General features: G+C 43.1%; 1 protein-coding gene across 1 annotated transcript in view; it reads left to right on the top strand.

The window, feature by feature from the left end:
* NUP205 (nucleoporin 205) overlaps positions 1 to 18478 on the top strand; it is an 84399-nt gene that overhangs the window by 4580 nt on the left and 61341 nt on the right. The window contains 7 exon segments of the mRNA XM_032788593.2: positions 3506 to 3648; positions 4912 to 5083; positions 6191 to 6335; positions 8980 to 9139; positions 12054 to 12282; positions 14609 to 14773; positions 16375 to 16550. Coding sequence (XP_032644484.1) covers positions 3506 to 3648; positions 4912 to 5083; positions 6191 to 6335; positions 8980 to 9139; positions 12054 to 12282; positions 14609 to 14773; positions 16375 to 16550 — 1190 coding nt within the window.

Here is an 18478-nt window from a genome sequence, read left to right as displayed (position 1 = left end):
TACCATGGCCAGAGTCAGTACAGGGCAATTTCCGGGGAACCAACCAGAGTCTCAGAAACACCAGTTGTCGATACGAAGATAGAGCAGTCGCCCTAGACTTCGGAGTTAGACAGACTTTGAGACAGCGGCTTGGGATTCTGCACTTACAGGAAAGTCTATGACTCAATTGCCACCAGTGATTTCTTGAATGCTTGGCGTATACAAAGCAACAGGACTGAAGGGACTTCCTCAGAACGTCGATAGGGACTGTGGAGACAACCTAGAAGTAACTCAGGCAGCTTGCAAAAGTGCCATCAAGGTTGCATATAACCAAGATGATGACTCTCCCCGCTGCTGTTGCTGCATATGCGTTTAAACCCCCCAGCAGAGTAACACAAGTACTGGATACGGGTACAGGTTCGGAGTGGAACTCCATCAGCCACCTGCCTCTGATGGATGACATCAGTGTATGCTAAGATGAACGAGACATCGACTCGTATCACCTGACGCCGATCATACAGTGCGGATACGGGCAGAGTCATTCAGACGGACGAGTTGTGGCGGATGGTAGTTGAATGAGAGGGAAGAGGTTCAGACCGATGGGCTGGAACACCAGCGGGGCGACGCCATAGCAGACATACAGACCAGCTACAGTACCTCGGGGTGGGTCCCCAGTACATGGAAACCACGGATGAGAGAGACACAGGAAGATCAGCAGAGCAGTCCAGAGAGTCACGCAAGAGGATAAGACAGTCCTGAAGAGCGCTCGTGGGAAGAACAAGAGTCACGCCATCAACAGGGATACGCCCGCGGTCATGCGGGGATCCGTGCCGTGGTATAGTGAGCTGGCCAAAGGAGGACATGGAGGCTGGGGGGGGCCGATGTGAAAACCCGGAAGCTTGCCTCACAATGCACGGAGGATTCCACTCCCAAGTCCAAACACCGCAGACTGGGTGAGTACAGCGGAAGAAGGCGGCGGGGCTGTTGTGAGCGTCCGTGAAGGCCACTGTCCTGATGAACCCGGAACATCCATGATGTGTGACATCAGTGAAGATGTGCGCCCCCAAAGTATGGCTGCTGAGGGAGAGATGCCTAGGACGGAGACAGGGTGGAGAGGAGAACCGTAGAAGGAGGAGTGCCATGGCAGACAAGCCGGGGGTGGGTTGTGGATTGTACGGATCGAAGGTAGCTGCAGGTGGCGAATGGGAAATTGCCTACCAGTGGCCTGGAATGGTAGGCGGGGTATCTGGTGACAGCACTGAGGCATGATCATCAGAGCCAGGAACAGGGACTTGGAGCACCAGATCATTGAGCAGGGCTTACCACACCTAGAAAGACGGCCAGGATGAGGCTCGAGACGTCCAACAATGAGTGGCAGGAGAAGGCATGGTAGGAAGTGACAGCAGAGGACACAGCATCACTGAATGGCAACCAGTGGCTGGCATTGTGTACAGGAAATGTTGCACAGCGTATGGGCTAGACCCTTCCAAACAGATTGGGAGATTCCAAGAAGGTTGTGAGAACGCAGGGCTAAGATTCTGTGGGCTTTCCAGATCACAGAACAGACAGGCAGGCGGACTGGCCAACTCAACCAGACATATGTGGTAATAGACAAGAGCAGAAACAGCGAAGGCTGGTGATAGTATAGCCAATTCCAAGTGACAGCAACATCAGTGAGAGGACTATGAGAAGCTGGAGAGTACTCAGGCAACTGAAAGAGAACTAGAGAGCGATGTTGGGAAGTGAATGGCAAGTGTCCAGTGTGGTAGGACACTCGGGCTGTGACTCCTAAGCTGGTGAGTGCTCAACAGATCCAGGAACACATTCAGAGCTCTCTGATCCAGAAGAGTGCAGTGCTTCAGGAACAGCTAAGATACTGCGCAGAACCCTCAAACTGCCAGGCGCATCTGGTTAGGGACCCCGAGGTTGAGGAAGACACATACACCCATAGGGTGAGAGGGGAATTTTTATCCAGCGACTGGTTAGGCGTAGTGGGTTCAGAGCGCTGCCCTTTGATACGAGGAGACCGCCTTTGATAGAGAGACCGGGGTGCAAATCTCCGCGTTAGGTAGCCGAACTTTCCAGTAGGGGGCCTGGGCAAAAGCCCTAACGCTTCACCTGCCTACCTCAATATGAGAGTGACACGAATGCAAGAGTCACATCGGCTGGACGTGCCGGTAACAAGGTCGCGCCAGATGTTGAGACAGGACAATCTGACGACGATAAGGTGGTACTGAGGACCAAACCATTACCATGGACTGGAAAGAAAACCTTGGAGATTGATGGAATAGCTACTACACAGTAACCTAATGAGAGGGGGATGATGAGGACTATGGATGGACAAAAGACCTACATCCACACTTTTGGAAACAGCTAGTTACCCAACGTTCAACATAGTAAAGAGGAGCTGCTTCACAGCGCTGAGATAGACCACCTCCACGCATGCCAGACTTAGCAGCCTGGAATGAAAAGTGGATGTGCCAGGCCCACCTGAAGCTGAAACTACACTGCCATCCCCCCATTGGGGCCCCGAGCACAGCAGCTGACATTCTTCGGGAATATGACAAGGACCATGAATGACAGCGGTTGGTGATAGAGTTAGCAGTGCAGTGCCAGCAACATCAGGAAGATGAGGACAGTACCGGGCTTTGAAAGAGGAAACTAGAGAGAAGAGGAAGTGAATGTGAAGGCCAAATGGTCCCTAGTGGTGGTAGGAGTTTAGGGCACTCGGGGCTAGTGACTCCTAGCTGGGTGAGCGCTCAACAGATCCCAGGAAACATCAGAAGCTGCTCTTTACTATGTTGAAGCGTTGGGTAACTAGCTGTTTCTCAGTAAGTGTGGATGTAGGTCTTTTGTCCATCCATAGTCCCCTCATACGTTTCATATATCCCCTCTCATTAGGTCTACTGTTGTAGTAGCATTCCATCAATTCCATTATATATATATATATATATATATATATAAAATTTAGTAGCTTAACAAAATGTTTTACATAGATGTAATGATAAATCAAGTATGACAGAGCATTGTTGTTCAAGCATGGTTTCTGATATCATTGGTTTTGTTCCATTTTGGTCTGTTGTATCAACAGCTGAAATCAGGAAGCTTGCCTTGCCTCTGCTTCTGGTACACTCTTCAACCCTTAGTTATCTCAGTAGTCCTACTGAAGTTGATAGGATGCAGGATGAGGCCTATATTTGTAATAAATATGTCTGTGTAAAGAAAATATGGTTCCAGAATTTATCAGCTATCACCTTTATCTCTTCTCCACTCCCTGCCCCCCTCCCTACCCAATCCAAGGAGATTCCCACCTCCCAAAATAAGAAAAGCATTGTCTTTATTCAGTGGCATATTCTCATTTTGGATGTAAAAGATCTGTATGCATAACTTCCTGTGTTTTCACTTTGCAACCATGCAGTAAATTTAAATAATAGTCTGTTTCTAGAATGTACTGTGTGAAGAAATTATCTTTCCTCTACTCTTCCCACTTTCATTAGATTTTTTTTCTTCAAATTTTTCTTTTTAGCTGCCAGTTTGTGGGGTCCATACAAGGACATCTGGCAAACAGTGGTAAATGCTATCTGGAAAAGGCAACCTGAAGCCATCCATCTCCTGGACCAGGTTTTAAAGAAACACAAGCCTGACTTTATCTCATTGTACAGAAATCCGGTAATTAACTAACTTTTTTTCTCTTTTGTAATGGGTTGGGGAGAGACCAGTATGCTTTGTTTGTCTTGACATTTTTTTTCTTTTTTAAAATTAGCCCCTACCTTATAGAGTTATAATCTTGAGTTTTATGTTTATCCAATGCCTCGCAAAATGAGGTCGCAGTTCTGGTTGGAACCCTTAGGTGCTATAAGAATAAAAATTACTTGAAAGAGTATTATTTATCTGGCTTCTTTTGCAATTAAACACTTACATAATTTGATGTTGATCATAATTTTGCTTCATCGGTTTTCAAACAGACTGTTTGGAGAGGAATAATGTATTTATCCATCATGATACCTTCTGCTCAGTCAATCAAGTGCTGATGGGTTTTTCTACTTGATCCAGGCTTCTGAGATGGAGCACATAATTATTTCTGCTTGTGTTTTTTCCATGCTTATGATGCAGTTACTGAAGCATATCAGCAGGCAAAGCAGGTAAGCATCTGAAAATAAAAAGCATACAGGTTGCTCTTTCTGAAGATTGTGGGATGAGGTGGAAAAACCCATTTAGCACTTTACTGGTGGAAGAGTAGATACCTGTTTAGAAATAACATTACAGTAAGGAAAAAATACCTTTCCTCCAACATTTATAGTAGAAGTTTTCATTTTTATTTGTAAAGTTGATAGGTTGAAGGCTTCAGGCACATATAGGATCTTGTTTCTCTATATTTTAGCATCAGAGGGGTAGCCGTGTTAGTCTGGATCTGTAAAAGCAGCAAAGAGTCCTGTGGCATCTAAAGATGCCACAGGACTCTTTGCTGCTTTTACATTTTAGCAGTTGATCGACATCCAAAAAGGAGTAACGTATTATATGTAAAAGAGTTTATTCTTTAACAGTTTCTCATCAACATGACTTTCATCAAGGTTAGATCAGTTTCTGATCGGAAAATTTCTGTTGGGAATATATCAAAAGCTATTCTGAGATCTTAAATTATTCTAAGTAAAGTAAGCTCCAGCACTGATGATATAAGGTCATTTTTGGTATAGCCTCACAAGAAGCCTTGTTATTCATTACAATATGAAATAACTTTGAGGACAACTTTACTATCTACATGTAAAAAATGTTAGACTTTCTTCACAAGCATTGCCTACATGTCAGAGTGGTAGCTGTAAATAAGAATTAATGTGACAAGCTTTGCTTGCCCTCTGATCAGCTTTGACAGAAATGAATAATTGTTCAGCATCTTGCCATTTTGGGAGCTTCTGTTACTTATTTCTTTTATAGCCAAAGAATGTGCAACAGCATGAGAAGATTCAAAAGGCAAGTACTGAAGGGGTTGCCATCCAGGGTCAGCAGGGGACCAGACTTTTGCCAGAGCAGCTCATCAGAGAAGCCTTTATCCTGAGTGACCTCTTTGATATTGGAGAGCTGGCAGCTGTTGAGCTCCTTCTAGCTGGTAAGGAGGCACTGAACTGTGGGGACAATAGTTTAATTGAACACTAAATGTGTCCTGAGAGTTGGGGGAAATTCAATTCTTATAGGCTTCTTATTGGACCTACTCGTTTACTTAGAGCTAAGCACATGTTTAAATGCTCTGTTGGATTAGGGCTTTAGTATTCAACTCTATAAGTTGTTCATAAAGATCTAAAATTATTCCTGGTGCTGGAATGCAGTAGAAAAATATTATTTTGATTCCATTAAATTATTTTAGTCAGTCATTGTAAAAGGGGGAATAATCTGTAGGGAGCTGACAATCAATATTGTTAGCTACTTTGAACAAGTAATTTATCACTGGATTCTAGAAATAAATTGATTTTTTTTATAGCTGATTATTAATTTCTCGATAAAACAATGTAGTAGTGATTCATTTTGTGAAGTGTGTATTAATTGTACTATGTGCCATGACACAGAAACTGATGCTCAGGATATGAATAATATGATTGCAAGTAATCCACATTATCTGGCAGGCAGAAAAGTGATGTTGTTTTTGAATTCTCTGTAACCTGAAGTCTTAAAATCATGATTTGAGAATGTCAGTAATTCAGCCAGAGATTGTGGCTCTATTGCATGAGAGCGTGGGTGAGGTTCTGTGGCCTGCAATGTGCAGGAAGGCAGACTAAATGATCATGATAGTCCCTTCTGACTTTGAAGTCTGTCTTTTAAGACAGATATTCCATTAGGAATCATTATTAGCTACTTTGTCACATCTGATACAAGGTTTTGCAATATTTTTATTAAATGTGGATATGACCGTGTTGGTTACCTGTGAAAGGTCACCATGACGTCCTGAAGCAAGTTAGAAAATTTTAATTTCCAATTTTGTTTGTCTGAAATAGCGCTGAAAAACTGACTTTTAAGTACAATTAAATTATTGGCCTTTGCTTGTGCAGTGTATGAGGCTAAGATAAACATTTGTTTGTAAATATAATATGGGCTCAGAGCTTTATTATAGGCTTGTTGTACTTCTCTTTTTTAAAAAATAAGATGATCAAATACTAAGATGTGATTTGATTATGTATATTGAGGGGTTTATTTTGGTGGTTCTGTATTTTTCATTCTGTAGGGGAGCACCAGCAACCTCATTTTCCTGGACTTACAAGGGGATTAGTGGCAGTTCTTTTGTATTGGGATGGAAAAAGATGCATTGCCAATTCACTGCGAGCCCTTATCCAGTCACGGCGGGGCAAGACATGGACATTGGAACTCAGGTCTGTCTTTTAGTTATATCTGGGATTTGGATATGAGGCATGCTAAAGAGCTCTCTTTGTTGGCCACTGATGGATTCTAGGCAGGTTAATTTTTGGGAATGTAAGAATTTTCCGATTCATTCACTATAACTTGATGGTGTTGCTTTCTTGTCTTTTCAGCACAGTATTCTTCCATATTGTAAATACATTTTATTGGTTACTTGGGAGTCCCCTTTTCTTCTGCTCCTGCACACCCCTTCTCCTTCTGGCTCTGTGTTGTGGCAGGTGCTGCTCCCTGTAGAGCCAGTTAATGCTGCTCCAAGCACTGACAAGTGATAGTGACTCAAGCATGATATGAAGGGCTTGTGTCCACTACAGAGACTGAGTTCTCGGCCTTTGCAAGACTCCTAGCTCTTACAATCTGGGAAGCTGAGAAGTTTTAACATATTTTTATTTAAATGCAAATTTTACTGTAGAAATTTATGTGCATGTGAGGTGCTCTTGATGAAATACAAAACAAACACAGTATACAGTAGACACATACCATGGCTGGCTGACTCCATGTAAATAGATTATACTAATTCAGTTTGTATTTAGTTGGAATATAGTGTAATCACACACACCCTAGTGTAATAGGGATGACCAATTTGTGGATCTCTCACTGGAATGGTGGGGCTATGGAAATTTGCCCAGCTGCAAGGATTGTAGAGGAAGAGAAGTCGCCAATGTCCCCCGCGTGGGAGACCTCTGTGACATTGCGGTCATCACGCACGCCTTCCGCCTCCTGACGTGCCCGGACACCACAGTAAAGAGCGTCGCGGCGACCGCCCTGCGCACCGTCGTCGAGAAGCGAATCGGCAGGCCACCCTCTGGCCAGGATGTAGCCACTTTCCTGACGGCTCCCTGGAAGGTGAATTCGCACCGCGACGGGTGACATCGCGCTTGTGTGGTCCCACGCCCGCAACGCCACGCGCTGACTAGGGAAGCGACTGGGCTGCCGCTGGGTATGGAGCGAGGAGCGGCAGGAGCTAGGAGTTCTGGTGCCGCAGATCGAGACGGAGGGCAGCATCACGTCGCCCGCGAGCCAGAGGCGTGGCTGGAGGAAGTCCCTGAAGGCGCCGTCCACGCGCTACGTGGACACCCTGAGGAAAAAACGGACCAGGGCAAGGCCTTGAGGTGACCAGCAAGTGGGACTCCAGCAACCACTTCCTCCCCGCGGGCGCTACCCGTTCGCCGACTGGCGGTTCATACCCGTGCCAGCTGCACTGCGTCCCACTCAATGAGCCATCCGTCACGGGAACCGGAGACAACGGCTGCAGGAATGCGGGTACACCTGGAGACCCTGCCCACGTCCTGTGCAGCTGCAAGCCCACGCCAGAGCTGGCAGCTGCCCCACACGCCGTCCGGACCGCCTAGTGAAGGCCATCGCCCATACCTCGGTGAGATTGCAGTCAACCGCACCATCCCCGCACCGACAGCCCACTTGCGCCCAGACATCGTCATCACGGACGAGAGTGGAAAAAGATCATCCTCATCAACGTGACGGTCCCGTTTGAAGACAGGACTCTGGCGTTCCGCGAAGCCGAGCCCATAACTCGAAAAATACGCCCCCTGACTGACACCTTGCGGGCAAAGGGCTACGAGGTTTACACCGACGCCCTGATCGTCGGGGCGCTAGGCGCCTGGGACCCCTGTAAACGAACGTGTACTTAGGGCCTGTGGGGTGGGCCGTCGCTATGCGGACTCATGAGGCGTTTGATGGTCTCGAACACTATCCGTGGTCTAGGACATTTACCATTGAACACCATCACGCGCGCACCGCAATACCAGGAGTAGCTGTCGTGGCTTCATGCACCCACGGGGGGGAGGGGGAAACCCTTAAACCCCCCCTACTAAACTATATCCCCTAAGTCCTGAACCCACCAACCTGGATTCCACCATGTGAGGGTCATCCTGTCCCCATTACCCGGCCCGCCTACTCTAATCATGGCTATGTGTAACCCATTATATGAGCGATGTACCCTCACTGCTCCCGTACTGTATCTTGACCCCACCCACCGTACACCCCGCATTGGGGACATTACAGACTGTATATATTATATGCTAACCAATAACCAAATACCAGCGTTCCCTATGCTCTGTATGTTACCCCCGATGACTGATAACTGACGCATCAAACTCTGTGTATCATCTTTATTTAAATATTCTCTAATAAACATTTAACTGTGAGTGTGGGCATTGTTACTTACAGTGAAGGTAATGGAGGAATTAGAAAGGTGCACGGCCCTAGGAAGCTGCAAGTGGGGCGCACAGCCCTGGCTCCAGCCCCCACCAAGCCTGGTATACTGGGGGGCTATGGTTCACGGCCCTGGTTGCAGCCCCTGGTGGAAACTGGGGGGCTGAGGCACATGTCTGCGGTTGCAGCCCCCACCAAGCCCGGGATGAAGTGGGGCTGGGACGCATGTCCCCAGCGGAAGCCCCAGTTGCAGGGCAGGGGCGCACAGTCCCGCCTCTGCCTCCTGAAGCGTAGAAGTCACGGAATCCATGACTGCTGTGACCTTTGTTAACTAAATCATAGCCTTATTCATCACATTTCTTCTACTGTGATCAGGAATAGCATTATTTGTTGTTTCAGTTGTTAATACGTTGTGTCTCTTCATTATAGCACAGAATTGGTGTCCATGACAACGCGCTTTACAGATGAGCTGATGGAGCAGGGTTTGACTCAGAAGATCCTAACTCTGGTATCTCATATTGATGTGAACAATGAGTTTGAGAAACTACAGAGGGAGCGAGGTCTGGGCAGTGAGAAACATCGCAAAGAGGTAAGAGAATCACTTTGCCCAATTACTGCAAAGATTAAAATGTGGTTATAATCCCCTGGAGAATATTTTATTTTAAATTTGTGTGTCTTCTCTGGAATAAAATCTCATTGGTCATTTATTTCTTTTTAAGTTATACTCCGGTTTTAGGTCATTTTCTGCTCATCTGCTACTGCTTCCACTAACTGATTGAGGGCAGGGTCCAGGACATTCTGTAGATAAGACAGTGAACAGAAATGGATCAACCAGACGGTTCCAGTTTTTAGGGTGGGACACTACATCCAATAAAAGAGAGGATTCAGTTTGAGGAAGCAAGAACTTGTGCCCGTAGTCGTGTTTGGATGGTGAGGAAAGATCCAATGGAGGCTGAATGCTGCAGCTTTCAGGAGTTAAAAATAAAGTTCTGGTTTTTGATAGTAGTTTCAGACAGGGACTGCTCAGGTAAATCAAAAGCTCTCTCTCAGCCTGCTGATCTGCTATTGATACTCTTGTCATCTCCTTCCCTTGCTTGTGATTCTGACTTCTTCCCTTCCTTCAGATCTGCTGGTGGGTTGTAGTGGCATCTTTCCCCCCGTCTCCAAAATTACCTATGAGATTATTTTTATTTTCCTCTTCTCTACTTCTGCATCTTTTGTCACTGGATGAAATATTATTATTAACTTCTCTTCTGCAGTTCAGGGAGTGAGTTTCTGCTTGCTTGTTCTGCTTGAATTCCCCAGCTCTTTACCAGAGCAGCCCCTCTCTGCTTCAGCAAAGAAATAGAAGCAAGGACAACAAAAGAGAAAATTAAATATAAAGATATCGCGTAAAATCTAAAACACCAAGTAATTTTGATTTTACTTTAAGCAATACAAATAAAAACAAAAAGGAAGGGGATTAAAAATGGAGAACTAAATTTCAAAAGTAAACAGGACAAAATAGGGTCCAGTCACTTATGCATATTTTGTATATCCAGCTGTGTTAAATTTAATATGGCAAGACATACTTCTATTCAATAGTAAATACTGAAAAGTACTTGAAAATAGAGTGCTAATTTCTGCACCCTTTAAAGTGATTGTGCATGTAGTCACTGTCTGCAATGAGAAGTAGATCAGACCCAAACTTTAACATTACAAGTTTTTTTCTGTGCTTACAGCTCATAGTGACAATCCTTCTGAAAAGTATAATAATATATGGTCTTGGCAGTTTGGGGGCCTAAACCAAGGAGCTAGTCTCTCAACTACTTTGATGTTACTCCAGGAATCATGTAAAGAACAATGATATTTACATTACATTTTTGTGTATGAATGTTAAACCAACAGTAAAGCGATTAGGAAATTTATTTCAGACCTTTGTTTCCTTCCATATGCAATTTTACAGATGGTACTTCAGAATATTCTGCATATTAATTAAAACTGATACTGTACTCAACTATAATATGCATACACGCACAAATCCTTTGGGATATTGAAAGATTATCTAATCAGTTTTTCACTCTATTAATAAAAAAATGCACAATAAAAATGGGACGTTGGCAGATGGTTAGTTTTTATATTTTATCAGAAATGGTGAGCATTTGTCAAGTGCTGCTTAGAAACTCTTAAAATACAGCCAAATGACATCTGATTTTTACTGAGTCACCCAAAGGCACCAAATCAGTGATGTAGGGGGAATATTCCAAGTTTGAAAACTCTTTCCCCTTTAGCTGATATACAAAAGCTGTTCAAATACAGGTCTTTGGGGGAGTGGAGAAGGGGAAAGGAAGAGAATCTGTTAACAGATAAAATCTTATTTATGAGTTTAGTGTTAGGATAAATTAAAGTATTGGCTTTGTGAGAGGGGTCTTTTTAGTTTGAGATTTTACCAAGGCTTTGAATACTAATATAGGTTTAGAACATGCTTAGAAAATGCTGTGTGCATTAGAAAGAAAAAATGGGTTTACACACTTTATTCCATACATTAATGGAGACTGAAAAAGTACACAGATTCAGACTCTCAGGGTTGTCTGTATGTAGGGCCCTATTCATGGGCCAATTCTTGGTTGTGAAAAATGTGTAATGGACATGGAATCTGATCTTCCCTGTGAAATCTGGTGCCCAGCCAGGGGCTCCTACCCTATACAGGGTTCCAGCTGCTAATCCTGGCTAGGGATTTGAACGGACCACACTTCCTGTTCCCCTGCAAGGGCTGCTTCTGGGTGAGTCAGACCCATCTCAGGGATCAACCCCAGCTGCAGGAAGCTCCTCGGTGCCAGATGTCACCACCTTGCGCGGGGCGGTGGTGGTGCCAGCTGTTAACTCCCTACATAGGTGGGAGACTGCTGGGAAAACCGGACATATGGCAAAGCCCCCTCTCAACCCCATACCCTACGACTCTCACTTTTGCATGGCTGCTGCTGGTGGTGATAGCTTTAGAGCTGGGTGCCTGGCCAGCAACCTTCCTCTCTGGCTGGCCAGCTCTGAAGATAGTGCCTCTACCAGTAGCAGGGCAGAAGTAAGGGTGGCAATCCCATGACCCCCCCTACAATAGTCTTGCGGCACTCCCAACCTGTCTGCCTTTTGGGTCAGGACCCCCGCGGTTACAACACTGCAGTTTCAGATGTAAAGATCTGAAAACATGAATTCAACTAATTTTAAATCCTCCTGGCCATGAAATTGACCAAAATGAGCCATGAATTTGGTAAGGCCCTATCTATACGCATGTGTAAATCCTATTCATGTTAATGGCGATGGCATATATATATCAAGCCAAGAATAAATCTGAATTGATTCAATCATGTTTTAAAGAACAGGAGTTTCACAAGTTCATTTAGGATTCCAATAAGCTTGTGTAATTGGTCCTAGTCATATTGACTGACTGAGCAAGACAAGCTTGAGCAATTTGAAGATAATTGTATGAAAATAACTGTAAATTTGATTTATTTATTTTTTTAAACTAGGTTTCTGATCTTATCAAAGAATGCCGACAGTCATTGGCTGAGAGCCTGTTCGTCTGGACCTGCCAGTCTCCACTGAGCAAGGATGATACTTTAATCCTTATTAGTTATCTGGAGAAAGTGACAGTTGAAGCTGATGGCTTATTGGACTGTGTGAACTTGGCCCTCCTCATGGCTCTTCTTTACTGCTTTGATGTCAGCTTTCTAGAACAGAGCACAGAGGATCGGGAAGGTAATTGGGAGAGTTTTCTTTAGTTGTGGAGATAGGTATTTTATTATTCCACAAAATGTATTAGCTTTAATTGTTACTCTCACTAACATTTTAATAATTATTTACTACAGTAAGGCATCATACTTGAGTGGGGTATACATTTTAAGTAGAAAGATTCTTGATAGAGTGAAAATACTTCAGTGGGGTAAAGATTGACTTGAAACCTACTTATAGTGCTGTACTTGATACTAGATGGAAAAAAACTGGGTTCAGTTATGTAGGTAATAGAGGAAGGGCCTGGTCTGAGTATGGGGCTGGAGTTTTAATCCTGAATATTCTTGAGTTGTAATCCTGAATTTTACTGATTTCCTTTGTGGCTTTGGGTAAATCAATTAAATTATTTATGGCTCAATTTCCTCATGTAAAATGGGGCTGAGAATACCCTGACGGGGATGTGGATTTTTAATTCATTCATGTTGAAAGAGTTTTGAAGATGAACAACTATACTGTTTGTTTACACACACACACACACACACACACACACACACACACAATCACACCCACACACGTCAGTTTTACAAACTGACTTCAAGTATTTTTCTTACTTGTTTCATGTAACACACTGTCACCTATAAACAGTGCAAGTAAGTAACTTTAATGGAATTTCTCTCTTTTTTAAATTAAGGAAGGGAGCAAGTGAGTCAGTAATTCATATTAGTGTATTCTAGTTCAAATAGATATGGCTATATCCGGAGGCAGTCCTTTTTACATTTTTTTTTTTATTTAACGCTAGGGAAGGTGCGAGATTCTGTTTCCTTTTTATATTGATGGAGTCTGACATTTATAACTTTCAGGGCCTATTGATTTATGTAGGCTTCTGTTTGAGGAAGCAGATTGACAGAGTCAAATTTTGTTTTTTGGAAGGGAGTCATTTAGGTTGACTTTGGTGGTGGTAGTGGTCTTTTTCATAGCTTTGTACATGCATCCTGAGAATTATGGCTGCTTTTTTTATTATATAGAGAAAGAAATAGTATAAAATGTATGTTGCGTCATAAAACTTTTAAATGAATGCATATTGTATAGTAACTCCTCACTTAATGTTGTCCTGGTTAACATTGTTTCGTTGTTACGTTGCTGATCAATTAGAGAACACGCTCATTTAAAGTTGTGCAATGCTCCCTTATAACATTGTTTGTTTGGCAGCTGCCTGCTTTGTCCACTGCTTGCAAGAAGAGCAGCCCATTGCAGCTTAGCTGGTGGGGGCTTGTAACCAGGGTGGACAGGCAGCCCACCAATCAGCCCTCTGCTCCCCTAAGTTCCCTGTGCAGCAGCTGCCCAGCAGGCTATCAATTGCCGGGCAGTTCAGTTGTGCCTCCCCCTCCTGCCATGTGCTGCTCCTGCCCTCTGCTTTGGAGCTGCCCCTGGGAGCCTCCTGCTTGCTGTGTGGGCGGTGGGGGGTGGGGAGAGGAGAAGGAGACGGGTGCTAATGTCAGGGAGTCCCCATCCCTTCGCCCCCTCCTCCTTTACACTATCTCAGCAGAGCAGAGGAGGACATGACAGGGCTCAGGACAGAGGGAGCTTGCTGGCAGCAGCTGCTGTCTCAACTTGCTGACGTACTTAAAAGGGCAGTGTACTTAGAGTTGGGTAAGCGTACTTAAAGGGGCAATGTGTGTCTCTCTCACACACGGTGTGTGTGTCTGTCTGTCTCTTTCTGCCATGCTGTCTCCTTTCCCTCCATTCATGCTGCCTTGTAGTGTGTGAGACTACGTTAACAACAATGTGTTATCCCTTGAGGACTCATCCGAGTGCTAGTTCATCATTTAGCAGCACGGCATTCCCTGGGAAATATCCCACCCTCTTCCACCCTCTGACTTTACCATCTCAACCAAGCTTCACAATCGTCATTGCTGTGAATAGTATTAAATTGTTTAAAACTTATACTCTGTGTGTGTGTACATATGTGTTTGTGTATATCTGTATATATAAAATATAGTCTTTTGTCTGATGAAAAAAATTTCCCTGCAACCTAACCCTCCTCCCCACCCCTCCATTTACATTAATTCTTATGGGGAAATTGGATTCGCTTAACATCGTTTCGCTTAAAGTAGCATTTTTCAGGACATGACTACAATCTTAAATGAGGAGTTATTGTATACTGTTTGGGCTTCAGACTATTTGAAAGAATCAACTGATCAGTTTAAAGAGATGCGAAAAGTGACAATTATTGTAATAGCTAATTGGAGAAGGAAGCTACATTTGTTCTCCAAGGCTATACGTTTCAGGAATTGTTCATATTTGTTTTAATGGAAACTTTTTTATATAATGATGAGTCACTTTGTTTTTCCAGATTTGATGCACCAGTTGCCTCTGTTAACAGAGAGACAGTACATAGCAACAATCCACACTCGCCTTCAGGATTCTCAACCATGGAAACTACCGGGGCTGCAAGCTACTGTTAGATTAGCATGGGCACTAGCATTGCGAGGAATATCCCAACTATCTGATGTGACAGGTAAATGAATCCAAAATGGAACTGCTGTAACTAAGTCTTCAGGGCCCCTTAATACTACAGATCAGAGCAGCTGCTACTTTTTAGGGGAACAGTAGCTGCCCTCTATCACAGAACTGTGCCACTGATAACTTGTATTTGAGAGTTTGAGAATTATATTAGTCTGAAAAGTACACAGGTTTAGAAATACTTACTGTTGCATGATATAAACTCCATAATATCCCTTCATTTCAATAATAAATTAATATTGTGCTGAAAAAATGTGTAAAATTTCATTTAATACCAGTTGGTGCCCTATGCTGGTAACTCTACCAATAAAAAAACAAAAATAGATTCCAATTTGTGTAAAAAGCCTTTGATTTAAAGGCAGCTTCATTGTAGCTTGATATTGTAACACACATTGTCTCCTGAAAGGATATTTGAAGACCATGGATAGTTTTCTTCCAAAAGATGTGGACTTCTGAAGTGCTGTAGTGGATCAGAATTAGGGCATGGCTACACTTGCAGATGTAGAGCGCTTTGAGTTAAAACAGCCTTCGGAGAGCGCAGTAGGGAAAGTGCTGCAGTCTGTTCACACTGACAGCTTCAGGCGCACTGGTGTGGCCACATTTGGGCACTTGCAGTGTCATTGGGAGCGGTGCATTATGGGCAGCTATCCCAGCATGCAAGTGACTGCAACATGCTTCCCAAATGGGGGTGGGGTGGGGTGGAGGGTGACAGAGAGTGTTGTGTGTATGTGGGGGGGGAGGGGGAGAGTGGGTTTTTGGGGGACTGAGAGCATGTCAACATGCTGTTTTGTAAGTTCAGACCGCAGCAGACCCCCCCTCCTCCCCCGCCCCCCTCTCTCTCTCACACACAGCATTCCACACTAATGGTTGTTTTGTCTCGGAGCAGATAAGCATGCCAGCTGTCAGAAATGGAGCTTTCAGAGGGCATATCCGCATTCCTGTAGTGATTCAAAAACAACAACAAGAGTGGCCACTTGACTTAAGGGGATTATGGGACATTTCTGGAGGCTGATCAGGGCACAGTAATGCTCACACTGATGTGTGGGTGTTTCAGCCAACGCGCACCAAGCGTTAATCTTCTCACCGAGGTGGAGTATCAGGAGTGCTCTAGCCGTGGAGTCAGCGTGCTCTACGTGCCTTGCCAGTGTGGACGGGTAGTGAGCTAGGGCGCCTGGGGCTGCTTTAATGTGCTCTAACTCGCAAGTATAGCCAAGCCCTCAGATCAGTTTCAGAATATCCTTTCTGTGAAGTTAAATCATAATTAAACTTCACAGTACTAACGGTCTTTAAAGGATAGTTTTTGATTGTTATAAATAATGGGGGCTTACAGCCCTGCATAGCTAGATTTGGTCACATTTATTCAGAGAACTAAGTGGATTATGCACTTCTTTCCTCTTTGGTCAGAGTTCAAGTACTGGGTGTCCCACTGTATTGGCATAACCTTTACAGTCCATGGTTCTTTTGAACATCCAAAAGACTTCGGTGATATACATTTATGTTGATTTGCAAGTAAGCCAGGAACTTTGAAACATGCGTACTTTGGTAAGTGAGATAATTGCATTCTTTCTTCCTTTCCCCTTTCTTCATTCTTTCTAGCTCTTGCAGAATTCACTGAGGCAGATGAGGCAATGGCAGAGCTAGCAATTGCTGATGATGTCTTCCTGTTCCTTACTGAATCTGTGGTGGGATCTGAAAACTTCTACCAGGAAGAATTTTACATCCGCAAAATTCATAACCTTGTCACAGACTTTCTTGCACTCATGCCGATGAAAGTAAGTTGTTATGCATGTGGACTGGCGGTTGGTGAGCATTTTGGATGTATAATCCAAATTTCATGTACAGGACTAGATAAGGCATCTATCATCATGGTCTTAAAGTGCTAGGATTCAGAAGACTGCCAATTAGTTATGTATTTGATTAATGGAATTAATACAGTTTTCTGTTTAGTTTCCAAATAACGATGCTCTAAAAAAATCAAAGTTTACGTAAGTATAGTGAAATTTTAAAAGCAAACTGTTCATGTGGTAGTACTTATAAGTTTTAGTAAATGCCAATTTTTTCTATAAACATAGTATCGCAAGCTGAAGTAATTTGTGAATGGGAAAAGATTAGAAATCCCACCATACTGTGTCAGTGCTTTTTAATTTTTTGCCAGGAATAGGCTTTTGCATATGTGTCTGGGAGGGGTGCTATCCTTCCTTGCAGCAGAATACTATTCCTATGGAAATAACAATTTGATTTACTAGGAATTCAAACTTTTTTGCTGCAAAAATGAAAAGGATGTGTTTGTAGCAGTGTGAGCAATTTCATTTGTGCAAGAACTTGTATCCATGCATTGAAAGCAAGAGCTCTGAGAAAATGTAGTGTCTTTTTTAATAATTGGTGAAAGCTTTATTTTGTATCTTTTGCGTCGAGCAGTTGTGTGTACGTTTGAGTTGCCAGATAATGACTGAGCAGTCATAATTTTAATTCTTTTTTATGTGCATGCCTTAAAGGTATCTCTTTGTTCATTTTAGGCTGGCATGAGAACGTCTGGGGAAAAAAATAATTCCTTCTGCTTTAAGAATCTTTTTGAGTGCACATATAAACGTATTGTAAACGGTTTAATTTAAATTCTCTTTTGTTTATTATGTTAATTGCTGAACTGATTTAAAAGCTTTTCTGAATTCACAGCAGGTACAACACTAGCAATGTCAATGCAAGTATCCTGTGTACACAGCCTCACCAGTGTGCCTCAATCCACTTCTGTAGGGACCACATACAAACACTTAGAGGGGAGTAACATGCTGTAACAGGCTTTGGCCTTTCTGCTAAGGCTGAGAAGAAAGGTGGATTGTCTGATGCAGACGTATCCCTTAGGAAATAGGCTCATTTCATATAATCCATTGACTAGTCACAGTATAGTAATGTCTTTTCATTAGCTACAGCCCTGGATTGGATTAAAGTGATGACCTAGAAGTATGAAGGGATTCTGTGTAGAAACAGAGTATTGTCATATAGGATCAGAACAGTGGTCTGTCCGTCTTTTCTGGTATCCTGTTTCTGTCGGTGACCAGTAATAGTTGCTTCAGAGGTGTAATCCTTGTAGCAGACAGTTAGAGAGTTCCTGCTTGTAAAAGAATCATTTCCAGTCCTTGTTAGTTAATGATCAGATTATGGAATTTATATCCTTATTACATTATAGAACTTTGAATGTTCTTATTATCCACATAAATGCTTCGTCTTATTTTTTTAATCCTACTAAACTCTTTTCCTCAGTGATACATTTTGGTAGAGAGTTCTGCAGATTAATTATGTTTTGGGCCAGTGCACTGATAACTGTGGTTGTCACTTGTTTTTGGTATTTTGTCAAAGGCTTTTTGAAATTCAAAAAAATTATGTCATCTGTTTCTTTTATCCAATGATTTGTTGACACATTCAGAGAATTCTAGTCAATTAGAGAGGCACAATTTTCTTTTTTCTTTCCCCCATCATATTGCATTCATCTAGCCATTTTAACACTTTAATTATAGCAAACAATTTTCTTGATATTGAAGCAATGCTAACTGGCATGTAATTCTCTAGGTCACCCCAGAACTCTTCAAAAAGGTAAAGAAGACATTTGCTACCATTCAGTATAGTAGCTGACTCCTTGAGGAATTTATTTCTTCTGAATTCTGTTCATACAAGGCACTATCCTAGAATGCTACCTCTGTTTTCT

The sequence above is a fragment of the Chelonoidis abingdonii genome, chromosome 1, assembly GCF_003597395.2.
Source record: "Chelonoidis abingdonii isolate Lonesome George chromosome 1, CheloAbing_2.0, whole genome shotgun sequence".
Classification (NCBI taxonomy): Eukaryota; Metazoa; Chordata; order Testudines; family Testudinidae; genus Chelonoidis; species Chelonoidis abingdonii.
The sequence above is the reverse complement of the archived record's forward strand: the minus strand, read 5'-3'. Positions and strand labels throughout refer to the sequence as shown.